At 39.2% G+C, this 15,776-nt stretch overlaps 1 protein-coding gene across 5 annotated transcripts in view; it reads left to right on the forward strand.

The window, feature by feature from the left end:
• Positions 1 to 15,776, forward strand: part of znf385b (zinc finger protein 385B) — a 106,812-nt gene that overhangs the window by 36,258 nt on the left and 54,778 nt on the right. Inside the window, exon 1 of one of the 5 annotated variants that reach the window (XM_056265701.1) lies at positions 4,791 to 4,944. The exons of the other annotated variants lie outside the window; for them this stretch is intronic. Within the exon in view, the coding sequence (XP_056121676.1) occupies positions 4,935 to 4,944 (10 nt within the window). The 5' untranslated portion in view covers positions 4,791 to 4,934. Of the gene's footprint in view, positions 1 to 4,790; positions 4,945 to 15,776 lie in introns of those variants that run through there. 5 annotated transcript variants of the gene reach the window in all.

Consider the following 15,776-nt stretch of genomic DNA (forward strand, 5'->3'; position numbering starts at 1 on the left):
AATTGTAATTTTTGGGTGAAGTGGACCTTTTCATATCAGCTCAAAAAAAATCATAAAAAGCTACATGCATTCATCATCACGGGTTTGTCCTTGTGTGCTTGGCATCTGCTGCACACAAACCCCCCTTTAGTCTATTAACTTGCGCAGTGTGCCATTGTCTCAAGGCTCAGTGCACTCTGAACCTAATCTAACCATAATGTTCGTGTGACTGACTCAATTCCACCCCTTATCTGTGCTCTGCCTTTACAGTAGTAACAAACTGGGGATCTCTACATGTCCTTGTCTAACTCATTAGCAAAACGTTGCCACAGGCTCTATTTGTTTGTGTTTTTCACCACCTATAAAGTTCTGGCATCCTCCCGTCTGCTTAATGATATCTTAATGAAATACAGACACACTGTATGGCTCTTACATGCTGTATTTGATGTTTTATTAAGTATGCTCTGAAGCATTGTGGGTAAACTTGCATTATACCATGAGTGCTGTGTAAGTTAAAACTGAGTAGTATAGTGTGTGTGTGTGTGTGTTACATATACTATTTCAGTCGTTTCACTATTCAATGTGTTACTTGTCGTTTCTTTGTAATTATTTGTGAAATTAGCTAGCAATTTGAATTTGAGTGAAAAGGTTTTTTTTCAGACTAAAACTAAATGTAACTATTATGGCTGCTGTTTCTCTTCCTCATGTTAAAAATAAAGAGTATCTTATTCATGAGTGAAAAAATTCCCGGATACTTCTGAGAGACTCTATTATTTTGCCTGGCTAGCATTTTTCCATCTCATTCCTTATATATATGTTCTTTTTTTTTAAAGCATACTGATTCGTCTCATGAGAAATCGCTGCTGATATCTGGATATTATAAAACAGATTATGTCCATCTGAAGCACTTGACTGCCTGTTAGAAGACACAAACTGCTCCATGGTCTGTGCCTTTACCTTTTTCGCTTGCCAGAAAAAAAAAGATTATTTACAACTCTTTGAGTCTGACAGCGTCTTTATAGAGGACGCCATTATTTACTGTAATTCCTGACTGTTCACATGCTATATTATCTTAGACAATGACAACACGCCGAACAACCGCTCAGGGCAGCAGTTCTCAAATGAATGTCTTTGACACCACAGCACCAAGGTGAAATGGAGCACTTTACAAAATGTCCCAATTGGCACCCTATGTGTTTACTATCCTATACTTTGCCGCATGGGCTGTTGAAAGTTAATTGGGTCCAAAACAACTTTGGGCACCACTGACATGTTTCACATATTTTCTTGGATAATTCTGTTTTCTTTTTTTTCATATTTCTCTTGCTCATTCTCTCTTCTTCCTCATCATGAGTGTATATGCCCCTACTGCTGATTGGCTACAAGTGTGTTTTGTTGCTAGGTCTGATCCACTTTCAACAGCGTTTCTCAGAAATCGCTTCCTGCACCTTTAACAGTGAAGTGTTTTTTTTTTTTTTTTTTTTTTTTTTTTTTACCAACTGTGACCAATCTGTCATCTTTTGCTCACCCTCATGTCATTCCAAACCCATAAGACTTTGGTTAACACAAATTCGAATCACAGATTAAGATGCAAGTTTTAATGAAACCTGAGAAGTTTCTGTCCCACCATTTGAAAGTCCAGGCAACCAAAAATCCAAAAGGTCCAGATCCTGTATCCTTTGACACCTTTATGTCCAAAAGGTCGTAAAAATGAATCCATATGAATTGAACCGTTTAATCCAAGTTTTGAGAAGAGATACAATCATTTTATATGATGAACAGATTTAATTTAGTCTTTTGACACAAACACGCATAACTAGAGCGCATCACATATGGTAAACATTAAAGATTGTGCTTGAGCATGTCTGAGCTTTTCCTTGTTTACCATATGTGATGTGCTTTAAGTACGTGTGGCGGTCATTGTTTAGATCTAAATTAAATCTGTTCTTCATATAATGCGATTGCATCTCTTAACAAAACTTGGATTAAATGACTGCTCAATTCATATGGATTCATTTTACGACTCCTATGACAGTTTTGGATCTCCGAAGTTTTGGTTACTTGGACTTTCAGTGGAGTGACATAAACCTTTTTGTTAAAAATATTTCATTTTTGTTTCGAAAATGGGTTTGGGATGGCGGGAGGCAGAAAAATTATGACCGCACTTTCATTTTTGGGTGAACTATCCCTTTAAGTAATAAAAATTGTGGCAGAATTGGCGCACTTCATCTTTAACACTGGACAGTGCTCCAAATTCAAGACCGCTTTGTTTTGTCAATGGAAAGAATCCTTGATATGCTTCATATATTTATAGTTCCCCCTTAGCTTTGCATGTTGTTGTAAACAGAGAAAGGTTAGAGTAGTATTCGGCACGTAATGGAGGCAGTCTGCTAAGTGATCAGCGCTTGTAAGGCCTCTCTATCCAGCACTGTAACCAGAGAAGGAGACAAACTTTCAGTTGCTGAAATGTTGCAAACAGATGCCGCTGTCCCTGTCCCGGTAAATCACATCAGCACCTCCTGCTGGGGAGGGTGCGATAACCCTTCATAACCTCCTAGGCTCCGCGGGCACCGACTGACCGCTGGAATATTTGTCGAGATGATCGGGACTGAGGCGCTGAGAGAAGCGCGAAGCGTTGTTGTGCAAACTCTTGTTCTCCGAAACGGATTTCCGCAGAAAATGAGACGAAAATTGCCTCTGCTATGACAGGTTTGTCATCTCATTGTAACTTTTATGGATTCTGCAACCTAATCTAAGACACTAAAATAATACTTATGGTATGTCCGAGTGGACTGATTACGAGTTCCATTCAGGTCGAACGTGTAGGTTGGAAACCAGATCTAGGCATTACATGGACACTTCAAAAAGGAGGTTGTGTGAAAGTAGGAGTGGTTGAATGTAATTACATTTTGCCGTTTTGTTCTCTGCCCTTCCTCAACTGCACCCATGACGCATTGCCTGTCTATCTCTCCTTTGTAAGCCGTCGGATTTACATGTCGTGAACTGTTGTATTCTTGGATGTGGGGTCTTGCACTCATCGCTAGCCAGAAGAGTAACTTGATCCTAGAGCATTCTGTGTAATTTCTTTCAAAATGTTCCATGGGAAACCCAACACCAGATGAAGGGCTTTGAGACCTAAAAAAAAAAAAAAGCCCATGCACAGATGTTTCACCCCTAGATTTGCACCTCCTCTCCACCTGTGTCTTTTATATATCAGAAAGTTTCCTTTATGAAGTCGCTCTGTGGTCAGTTGTTTTCTCAGAGAGCGGATCTGGTTTTGTTAACGCTCCTGGCATATTTGCACACGCAGGGTCTGCCATGACAGAATCACATTATGATTTCTCTGCATATGCGGCACATCGCTGCAGCTCAGTCACGATTTTGTTTTGTTTTCATTGCTGGCATGCACTGTCGCTTATCTTGGTGGATGATGTGCAGATCTGTCCAGAGGTTTCTGTTGTTTGGTTTTATTTACTGTGTCTATTTTACTTTGTCAAGGTTTCTGGTTTTCGTTTGGACACAGAGGACAGGTGTTCTGCCACAGTATATCTTAGAATCTTGTATCTTTATAAATAATTGCAAATAATTAACTATGCTTTTTCATATGAACAACTAGTCAGTTGTAATAATTTTTATTTCAGTTCAAGTCAGATGTTGATTCAGTAACTAATTCATTGAAGAACTCGTCAAACCAATTTAAACCAGTAACTTGAAGGAGTTATAACAAACAACTCAGAGTCATTTGTTCATGAATCGAACTGCACTGGTCACACTGTGTTTGTTTTCACCCTCAACTTAATTGGACCACTCAATAGACAGGCGCGTTTACTAAAAACATAAATTTGGCGGTGACCTTGTAAAGAAACGCTACGCGCCTATAGACTGAACACGTAATACGCATGCTCATGATATCACAGTTTTCACAAATTCGCGTTTTTGCAGTTTACACTGAGACTTTAATGTTATCGGTTAAAAAAAATGCACTTTGAAAACTGTTAGCATTTTCAGGCCCCAAAAACGCCGTTGTCATGTAAGTGAATGTCCAAAACGCATAAAAAGTTATCTTTGTTTGGTTAAAAACGGTGTCGTGTACACAGCCCCTAAGTCTTTTTATATCATCACATTCAATTCAGACTGAAAAAAACCTTCACATTATGATAATCATATTAATATGCAACAGAAACATGTTGGTAAAATAGGATTTATTTTGCCACGCACATTTACAAATTTCTCGACTTATTAGTGCACCCCCTCACCGTACTTTTGTAAAGAACATTTTGCTTAACATTTATTTCAAATCTTAATTGTAGCCTTTATAGGACTCACTCTCCAACGCTGAATCTTTCTATATCATTTGAGTGACCAGTCTGTGTTCCAGCGTTCAAAAAGTGAGGCTGGGATTGCCCCTGATTTACGAGATCCAGATTCCTACGAGCTGAATCACATCCAGGTGCACGATTTCCAAAGCAGATCATCCAAAAACCCGTCCGATCAGCTGCTTCGCTGATTTTACACAGATTCTCGTGCCACATCCACAGTGCAGCGACCCAGATTTTCCCTTATTCTCCACGCTCAGAGGGACTGTGGGAGCCGCATCTGCCGAATCCGTCTCTGGGTAGACTCTCTCTCTCTCTCTCTCTCTCTCTCTCTCTCTCTCTCTCTCTCTCCTCTCTCTCTCTCTCTCTCTCTCTCTCTCTCTCTCTCTCTCTCTCTCTCTCTCTCTCTCTCTCTCTCTCTCTCTCTCTCTCTCTCTCTCTCTCTCTCTCTCTCTCTCTCTCTCTCTCTCTCTCTCTTCATCTCAGCTGAGAGCAGCACGCGTTCAGAGTGCATTCTCTCTCTGTCAGCGCTGTACCGCACGGACTGCTCCTGCACGAGTGCTTCATCACTGAGCTTGACTGGCACAGAAACCCTCACCAGCAGCACCTAAAGCGCTAAACACACAGCGTGCTTCAGCCATGCTCTTAGGTGAGTACGGTTTACACTCAGGGTAGCGGCATCGATTTGTCTGCACGCTTCTTTTCCCATGCAATACAGCGGTGAACATCTTAAAGAATGTGTCGGACTGTGATTTGTTCTGTTTCGCTTTGCTCTGTGTGTTTGCCAGGGGAGCTGAGCTTTGAAATACGACTCTGCTCTGGATTTATGTAAGAGATCCTGTCAGCACCATTGTTTTGTTTATGTGGGTTAAGTTTGTTCCAATACTAATACAGTGTGACACCTTATCTCGCCTGACACTAACTTCACTGAAAAGACTGGCTGAATCCTTACAGCATTACAGACAATCGATAGCTCAGTTAAAGATCAGAAATGTGATATTATACTGTACCTGATGGCTTACAGTATGACCAGATGTTTCTATTAATAGTTTTGTCTTTGACAAAAGGCATTTAAATATCTCTCTTTTTTTCATTTTAAAGTCTTGAATTGTTACTAAACGGTTAGATTAAGCACTTGACTTTTTCCTATATTATTTTCACTCTGAACATTTTGTATCCAGAATTTGCTCACGTAACCCACACCTACCCGCTTAGAGCGTGTGCTGATCGCCCTCGTAGCGTGACATTGCTGCTTACGTGTGGGTGTTCGTGTGCTCCCTCAAAAGCTCATTGATACGAGCGAGATGGAAAGCCTCTCTCAGGAGCGTCTCGTTCGATGAAGTACTAATGCAGTGTCACATTCCAGAGGAGTGCGACTTGGAATAATCAGCCGTGTCTGTGGGGAACGGAGGTTTGAAATTGCTGTTGATGGTTGCTGCGCGGCCGTCTGCCAGTCTCCCGAAGCCCCCCGTGGAGAAGACCCGGGGGTCTCAGCCCTTTGCCAGAACTTTAGCAGCTTCGTTAAGCTTGCAGCTCCTTTGCACCAATGGAGTGATTTAAGGAAATTTAGTTTAGTGCAAGATTTTTTTTTTATTTACAAATATTTTTCCGCCCCAGTTTATTCTATAAGTGAGCCTATAAGTAAGTGACTATAAGTGGGGTGATTTGACCGAAAAGAGTAAACACTGTGGCTCTGTGGGTATATCAAAACATTGTCCTGTTTAGGGATCCCGACATAGCATGGCATGAGATTGGGGCGAGACTATTTGTTGGATAACGAAGGTGGGAGTCCTCAGGGAAAACGTACAATTTTTGACGATAGTGGCACAGAAATCCTTTTTATTTTAATTTAATAAATGCTGATGGCTAATGGTTTTTCAAAAGTTACTAGCCACTCAGCATTTTCACTGGCCACAATTTTGACATCGATACGATGGGGGAAAACTGCCATTTAGTTTTTATATATATATATATATATATATATATATATATTTGGCAGCAGGTATATTAGGCTGCTGTCACTTTAAGACCTGACACACAGATCCATTATACTGTCTGTTACACATTACGTGAATACCCGCCAAGACCGGCATTTTGACATTATTTTGAATGTATTTGATTGTTTAAGCGCAATAAGCAGTGAGCACAAAATCTGCGGGAATGAGTAAAATTATGCGCATACCCTCGCCGAATTCAAGCCCTGTAACACCAACAATATTCATCCGGAGCAAATGAAAGAAGTGAGTGAGGGGAGGCGGGTTTGTGTGTCAACTCACCGTCGGAGAGATGAGAGAGTGAGAAACCGCAGCTGGTATCGTGTATCTATTATACAGATAATGAGTAAGCGTTTCAGAAATATTTTAGTATCGAAAAATCTATATATTTGACAACAATAGATTGCATTTAGTTTATTATTTCAGATGCCTTTTTAAAAGACTACAACTGTGAAATGTATGTATTATAAAATTCAACCCACCAAAGTGGCTAGTCGGAGTGACTGCGTTACATACCACTGCTGAAATACACTCGCATTTGGCAGGTGTTAATGTCAAGCCCTGATTTTTATTATTAATATTTCTATTATTGATTATGTTGGTTCTTTTTCTCTCTTTCAAACAAGTGCATCATGTTCTGTTCACAGTGTGGAGGTGTAGTAGATGACTTCTGGTCTCGTCAGAGTACTAATCGAAAATTGGTTTAGTTTGTCCTCCAGGAATGTTCTTCCTCACCCACTACTGCCATTTTTAGTAGTATTTATGCCCACACAGATATATTTAAACATTCACGACATTACACATGCCCAAAATAATGTTCCAAAGCAGATTCTGCATCATTTGATTTCAGAAAGTAATGTGTTCATTGAGGAGGCATTTGCATAATCAGGTTTCTTAAATTGGTGTATATGTGATTAAATATTTAAGCACTGTATTTGAGCATCATCCCCTGTGAGCAAAGGAGGTTTTGTTGATATAGGGAAAAGCTAAAAGCGCTCTTTCTTTCTCTCGCTCCCTCTCTCTCTCACTTCCTTGCTCTCTTTTTCTCTCACCGTTTTCTCTTTCTGACAGAGGAATCTGATAGTTGGGTGTTAGAAGCCGAGCTTAAGGAATGCTCTTACTTGCCTTCTTGAGACCATCTTAATTATGATTCATACTCTCCAATCCAGTTGTGCTTCCCTTTTGACCAGTTTCACAATTATGTTATGCTTTAAAATCATAAAAAATGCATGTGCATGTTCCTGTTCTGACTTATAAGTATTTTGCATAAAGAACGTAAAAATACAGATTCATTGGTACACAGTGGAAAAATGTGTTTTCATAATCGCTTATCTAAATGTACACTTGGGGTCAGTACTATTTTTTATGTTTTCGAAAGAAGTCTCTCTTATTTTTTACCAAGGCTGCATTTATTTGATCAAAACTACATTTAAAATCTTGTTAAGATTTAAAATGTAATGTATTCCTGTGATGCAAAGCTGATTTTCAGCATCATTACTCCAGTCTTCAGTGTCACACACTCCTTCAGAAATCATTCTAATATGCTGATTTCAATGATTGGGTGCTCAAAAAACATTTCTTATTATTATAATGTTGAAAACAGTTGTGGATACTGTAATACAATTTTTTTAAGATTATTTAATTATTTAATCAGAAGAACAGCATTTATTTAAAGTCTGTAAAAGTTTTTATTGTCACTTTTGATCAATTTAATACATGCCAAGTATAAAACCTTTTTTTTTTTTTTGAGTAAGAAAGTGACCAAAGATTAACAAATCAAAATTAAGTGGACAATAATTGAACAATAACCAATAAATATAAAGGGCAGGCTAATGACAAGTGCTTAGTTTCGTACATCCCACCGTACTATTGCTGTGAGCATCACATTGTTTTCTTTTGACCGATGCTGTAAACAATTTTAACTTGATGACACGGGTCTCTGGAATACTTGGAATACTATTCTGTCGTCAAAAATATAATTTCTTCCAAAATGTATAACTGTATGACTTTGTACACATTTAAAAAAAAATGACATATACTTACATTCATGCCGTTCCAAACCTGTATGAAAGTCAATGGGGTCCAATGTTGTTTTGAGAAAGAAATAGTCATGCAGTTTTGAAACGGCATGAGGGTGAGTAAATGATCACAGAATCATGTTTGGGTGTAATATCCCTTTAAGCTCAGATCTATCAGTATGCAAAACGAGTGAGGCTTTGAGGTCCATTGTTTTAAAATATTTCCAAATCATTAAGGGAAATAAGTTTGCAGGTACCAATTGTCTTGTGTTGCCATGGTAGACTGCACTGATATGCATGACAATTACCCTGGTCACCATTTGTGGACCTGATCTCTCGTCTCTTATCTGTAATTAGAGTCGAAGCGCTCTTCCACGCTTCACTGCGAAGTAATCGTAATTGCAAACATTTGTTATAGCAAACAACTCTGTCAGCAGTAACAGTGATAAATCTACAGGCCTCTCTCATTGACCTTAGGTTAATACAGCCACCGTTTTGGTTTTAACTGATGCAAAAGTGTAACTCCTGCCCAGGAGGAACGGCACAGCCAGACGTACACAGCCAATATGTCAGCCGTAGCTTTGAGCGATGCAATAATCCTCTCGACAGGATTTGATTTGCATGCCCTTGTATGCTTCTCACTGCACTGAATATTAATGCCCAATACTGTTTGATAAAGTAAAATCAGAGAATACATTGGGGAGAGAGAGAGCAGTCACTTAGAGCATCGGCCCACGCGTCGCGAGAGCAAACCTACCGGGGCCAATGCAAGGTACGTTTCAAACCAGCCCTGGGGGTTTGTAGCAGCGTGCCAAGTTGCCAACGCTAAGAGCTGGCTTTTAGCAAACATTTGAGATTCTTTGACCAAAAAAAAAGCCTAAAGCACATTAGCACGGGTGGCCGGAGGGGGCGGTCTGTCTGTCTGTGTGTCTGTCTGCTCAAGGGATGTTGTTACCAGAGAGAGCCTCGCTTGGAAACAAGCATTAGGGACGGAGTTTGGGCTCGAGCGTGACAAGAGGTTCTCCTGTTCCTACTGTTCTTTAGTCTCCATGGAAACCACAGAGCTGAAACAAGTACTGCCGCTGGTAAAATCACTTTATGAAAGTAATTTGCACAGCAAGAGTGTTGCGTTTGGATACAAGCGCGTTGATGGCTGCAAACATGAGCGTACTCTTATGAGGGTGATATTTACATTTCCTTTTTTTTTAGCATTCTTGTGTGTAAAATACAAAAACAGCCCACTTGGATATCGCATTAACTTACGCCAAGCCACATGAAAAGAGCAAATGTGTGTGTAATTTAATCCCAGCTGGCTGATGCTTTTATATGGCAGTCTCACCTGATTCATGCTCACCCTTAATTCTATCGCACTTTACGGGAGGTTTGTAAATGCAGATCAGTTTTCAGGGGGCCTTGTCACTGCACACTGAATCTGACATATTTCGTTCTTTGTGTGAATAATGAAACAAGCTCCCCCTGTCATGTACCAGAGATCCCGTGACAGCACGCTTTAATGATCTTGTTATTGTTCTTTGCAGAACAGATGTTGGTGACTTAACCGTTGTTCGCGTTTTTTTTATCCCCCTTTTCCAAGCAACACCGTCCCCGTAAATCTCTGTGTTTGATTTGCGCTGCATCTATTTGCATTTTTGTAAGCTTTTAATTATCAGCTGCTTGCTAAGTCAAAAAACACTGTTATTGTTGCTCATACTTAAGGTTTGGTTTTAGGTTTTTCTGTTGATTTGTTTAAAATTCAGGTTGTAACTTATCCGATATGGTATGATCCCATAGAATTTTGCTGGGTCATTCTGGGTTTATAAATGGGCTCCAAAGCTTCTAAGTTTGTCTGTTCTGTTGTTGTTTCGATCCTCTTTTGGAAGATAAAAAATCTTGCGTTTCCAGTATACCCCATTCGTATGATATTAATCAAATTGAGTGGAGTAAGGTCTTGTGTGACCATGGGTATAAATTGAAAGCGGGTCCTGGGGGGTGGGCTCTTATGACTTGGGCCACCTTCAACACCCGTGAACACCCTAGAGAACACTCAACCATTCCCATTTAGAACACTCAACCATGTTAAACTCCACTCGGCGCACTATAGCAATCAATCACATAGCAACAAACAACCAGAAGACGTTTGGATTGCGGCAGGAAATTTTGCTAAAGCAAAACCACTCACATTTTATTTTGGAAGTGTAAACATTTATTTCAATTTTGCACTTCCCCTTTCTTCATCCCAGCTTTTAACAGTTTACTGTGATATTGGGAGGAATTCTTGTTTTTTTGTCTAGATATACGAGATTGTCTAGTAATCATATTATTGACAAGCTGCCAACATATCAGACATTCTCTGCTGAAGTGTTGTGGCTGAATAACTGTACAAAGTCTTCTCTCTCTCTCTCTCTCTCTCTCTCTCTCTCTCTCTCTCTCTCTCTCTCTCTCTCTCTCTCTCTCTCTCTCTCTCTCTCTCTCTCTCTCTCTCTGTCCTTTCTTTCTTTCTTTCTTTCTTTCTTTCTATCGTTCTGGTGGTTTTGCTTTGGTGTGCCATGTTTTATTGTTCTGTGTAGTGCAGACCTTGGGACTGATAATGTTGGTGGTATTTCTTTCATGCTGTTTTTCGCCAACATTGCGTAGCTGATTCATGTCTCTCACCAGGCTAAATATTTCCTTTCCCAACCTCCCCAGAGTGGACACAGATTTAGCTGCGGTCCCTTTGCTGGCACGTCTCAGTGCGTTGAGTTCACAGGTGTCCAGAAAGCAGGTGATGGATCTCTTGAACGTTCCCAGTGCATTGTCTCCAGTTATTATCCTCCCGAGAACCTCTAATCCTTCTGTCAACACAAGAGTATATCTCACTGAACGATCAATCCCTGGACACGCAGATCTCCTGCACTTCATTCTGATGGTGAGGGTGTGACAGCTGTGGATTCTGGCAGTGGGATACAATGCATCTTCTAAGCATCCAAAGACAAGAAGTTGGCTTCAGATTTTGCCCTATGATTCCACCTTCTTCCTCCTCCTCCTCCTCTGTTTCTTCTAGCCTTTATCTCTCTTTCCATCCGTCATCTCTTGCAGGTGGATTGAGTCAATCTCGATGAGTCACTCCTGTGTACATATATAGAGTAAAATAAGAGTAAAAGATTCACCACCCACTATTCCACGGGGGGATTTAGAGAGCGAGAGTAACCTTCCTCGCTATAGCTGAAATACATCTGCTCATTTGCACTTTCACTCGAGGACCTCGCTTCCATTTGCACGCTCACTTTTAGTATGTCCGCCCCCTCTCAGGAGAACAAACACGAAGCTTCTTCTCGCATACAAATGCGCGCTTACAACTGAAGGAGGGGGCGAAACTTTACCATCATATCTCACAGCTATGTGTTACAAAACAATCTGTAGCGGTCTGGTTCTTGTGTTTGTATTACTCAAAAACCAGTATTTCAGATAAGTGAACCCATTTAATTGTGAAGCACCCTTTGAGTGCACTGAACGGACAGATGGTAGACAATTCGAGAATGGCTTTTGTAACATTATCTTTGTTTCCATTCAACTAAAGCCGAATTTTGTGACTGACTGGATACAAGATTCTTTGATGAATAGAAAGTTCAAACAAATAGCATTAATTTGATCGTTTTGTTTTTTTCTGTAACAATGTAAAAGTCTTTACTGTAACTTTTTATGCATTCTTGCCGAAAAAAAGTAATAATTTCTTTTAAAAAGGCAAATCTTACTGACCCCAAAACTTGAAACATCAGTGCATATGTACAAATATGTTTCAGATTAATAAAATAAATAATTGACAAATTAATAAATTATCATAATGATCAGTGGCTGCAGCCCAAATACTGATTGGCAAAAAAACAGAATGGCCATTAAGCTAATGAGATACCGGATGAATTGTTATTCCTGTTGCTAGTTAAAGTTTTTTAGAGATCTTCCCACAAACTCTTCAATCTATTTCCCAAACCGTTCGCTGTGTATTCTCGGAAAGATGGTGAGAAAAACAGTGGCTCGTGAGAATGCTGCATTGTGACCTGTGGATGCTCTTGTAATTCCAAGCTGTTCATTGCATCACCTGCCAATTTCTGGCAATGTAATCATTCCCTGGGACACAAGGACACACGCTCGCAGTGAGGCATGATTTCATTTACCCCGTTGTCAGGAGATTTTTATTAGAAGCCACACCAACTTCGTTTTCACAAATTGTGTTTAAAGGCACAGACTGAGCCCGTTCTGTCTCGCTCTGATGCGGACCTGAAGCACTGGCTTGTAAATCTGCATTTAAATTGAATTTAGGACATTATTAGATTTGCCTGAAATAGTGAAGGCTTCGCGTGCGTTGTCTACATGTGACCGGCTCCACACTAAAAAAAACCCCACACATTTGAGCAGCTGTGTCACATTAAGTAGTTTCATCCGACTGTGGTCACTCATTATAGCTGCTTCTAGCTGCGATATCACTCTTTGTGTCATCTAGCTTGACAGAGAATGTGCCAGAATTATGGCCTCTGTTTACTTTTCAGCACCACTTATGATCCATGACTGACTTCATAAAGCCATGTAAGCTGGCTAATAGTTAGTCTATTCCAGTATCATATCAATTTACACTAGACAGTCAGGCAATGTCAAGGCCAGGCTTATTAAATCCAAAAATATGTTTGTGAAGTCAACGTGAAATCAAAATTTATACTATTTACCTTTTTCTTTATATAGCACCATTGCAACTTTGTCATGATGTAATTTATATCTCACACTTGAATTGTAACTATCTCACAATGTGACATTATATCTCACTAAATAGAAAATCAAATAGAAATATCTTGTAACATTGTACATGTCATTAGGGTCGCTTTTGATGAAATGCTTCCTTGCTGAATAAAATGTAAATAAAAATAAAATAAAAAACCTTTTGAATGGTGGTGTATATCTTAAAATTGAGACAATTGTTACTTTAAATGTCACAGTGTGCCTTTTTCTCAAATCTCAGAATTACTATATATATGAGGCAGTATCCATACGATTATTTATTTATTTTCATATTATTGCATGTTCTTATCATTTAGAAATTTCAGATTATGGAAGTAAACGGGTTTCAAATTGCATTTTATGTTGACTTTAAAATATTTGTGAGTTGTTAAAGCTATGACCTAGTGCACAAGCTTGAATCTGACTTGCAACATTTACTGATCTTTCCACTATCCATAAAAATAGACAATGTGTAGTGATTTCAGAGCATCTTAGTGATTTTAAACCTGATATTTACCATAGCCAATTGTAAAATAAAAGATTATTTTTGCATCAGTGAGCAGTTTTGCTGCAAGTAAATAATTCATTTAAACAGATATTTATAGTGCAGTGCTCTAACACATAGTTCTCTTTTAATATAATTACTATGAAAAAGTGTTTTTAGACACTCAGTGCATCAGCTAGTTTGTAACATGTAAACTTGGTGTGTGGGTGGTGGTGGATCATGAGCTGAACGCCGGTATTATAATAGCACTGTGTCTTTATGCGCTTTTGGTTCAGTTCAGTACATTTCACACTGGGATGTTTCTGTCGCTCTCTTAGACTCTCCTCTGCATGGATTCACATCAGCTGAAGCTAATATCATTGACCTGCTGTCGTCTTTCTAATGAATATCTTAGTAATGGAAGGAAGTTGCTCTCCTTAGCAGACACTTCCTATCCATAGTGACTTATGGTGCACTAATTACACGGACAATCCCTCTGGAGAAACCCAGGGTTAAGTGCTGCCCTCAAAAAGCTAATTGATGAATGAATAGGATTGTGTACTCAGTAACTCTTCACCCTGCAACCTTGATTTTAACCAGTCCGATCCTATTTTAATCATTTGCTCTTCCTCATGTCTTTCTGAACCTGTATGGCTTTCTTCTGTAAACACAAAAGAAGATATTTTGAAATATTGGACCCTTTTAAGTTACTAAATATATTTTTGTGTGTTACACTGAAGAAAGAAACCCATACAGAAGGGTGAAGGAAAAATGGGATTCAGCTATAAAGCAGCTGAAGAGAAGACAATTGTCATTTTCCAGTTCAATTTAGTATAAGTTTGTTCTCATCCAATAGTGTCAGTACAGTCAAATTGATAATATTACTGAATATTAAAGGGATACTCCACCCAAAAATGAAAATTCTGTCATCATTTACTCACCCTCAAGTGGTTGCAAACCTGTATGAGTTTCTTTCTTCTGCTGAACACAAAGGAAGATATTTTAAAGAACGATTGTTGTGGGGCACCATTGACTTCCATAGTATTTTTTTTTTTCTACTATGGAAGTCAATGGTGCCAAACAACTGTTTGGTTCCAATCGTTCTTCAAAATATCTTCCTTTGTGTTCAGCAGAAGAAAGACACTCATACAGGTTTGCAACAACTTGAGGGTGAGTAAATGATGACAGATTTTTCATTTTTGGGTGGAGTATCCCTTTAAGTGTCTTTTAAAACTAAACAAGCCAAAGGTGACAGTGGCCATCACAAAATATTAAAGGTTCACCCAAAAATTAAAACATCATTATCTTATGTTGTTCCAAACCCATACAATTTATTTTCTTCTGTGAAATGCAAAAAAAGGAGGTGCTAGGCTGACCTTTTCCATACAATGAAAATGAACTGGGACTGTCAAGCTCCAAAAAGGACAAAATAGCACTATAAAAATATACCATAAAAGTGAGGCTTGTGCACTAAATTCCGAGGCTTCTGAAGTCACATGATAGATTTCTGTGAGAGACTGAAATTTAAGCCATAATTCCACTGATAAAAAATGCTATAGTGTGTGGGTCTAATGGACCACTTTTATATCTATTCACTTTTACTGTATGGAAAAGAACCGCTTTGACATTCTGATGAATAATTTTGTAACTCCATGGTTGAACTAAAATCATACAGGTTTGGAATGACATGAGGGGTGAGTAAATGATGACAGGATTTTCATTTCTGTCTGAATTACTCCTTTAAACAGCAGAAGCAAACCACCATTGAGTTTAATCGTGCACCTGCTCGCGGATATTCTAAACACTGTAGATCACAGAGACAGTCTGCTGTTGGGCTGAATTATTTTCACTCCTTGGAGATCTGCTTTATTCGAGCAGAATCAAATTCAGATGTGTGGGTTTCGTCTGTGCTCTGCAAAAATGAATGTTCATCGTTTATGGCAAGAATGAAAAAGCCCATCTATACCAGGCATGATGTGTGCTCATTTAATCCCAAACCTTTTCCTTTGTTGGCGTAGGAAATTGTCCTCAAACTGTCAGCAATGAGTGTTTCTGCGATTCAGAGCGTTCTCCTGTTGTTTAATTCTGCAAGCTGCATCTCACCGCAGCCTTTTTTTCAGTTTCCCGTTCAGTGGGTTTCTATGCTTCCAATGGTAACAGCCAGAAAAAATATGAAGTCATAACCACAGTATCTGTTTTCCCCTGTACAAAAGCTTAAGAAACATTACCCCAGTCTAAT

The sequence above is a fragment of the Rhinichthys klamathensis genome, unplaced genomic scaffold (assembly GCF_029890125.1).
Source record: "Rhinichthys klamathensis goyatoka isolate OS25496 unplaced genomic scaffold, OSU_Roscu_1.1 h1tg000237l_1, whole genome shotgun sequence".
Taxonomy (NCBI): domain Eukaryota; kingdom Metazoa; phylum Chordata; class Actinopteri; order Cypriniformes; family Leuciscidae; genus Rhinichthys; species Rhinichthys klamathensis.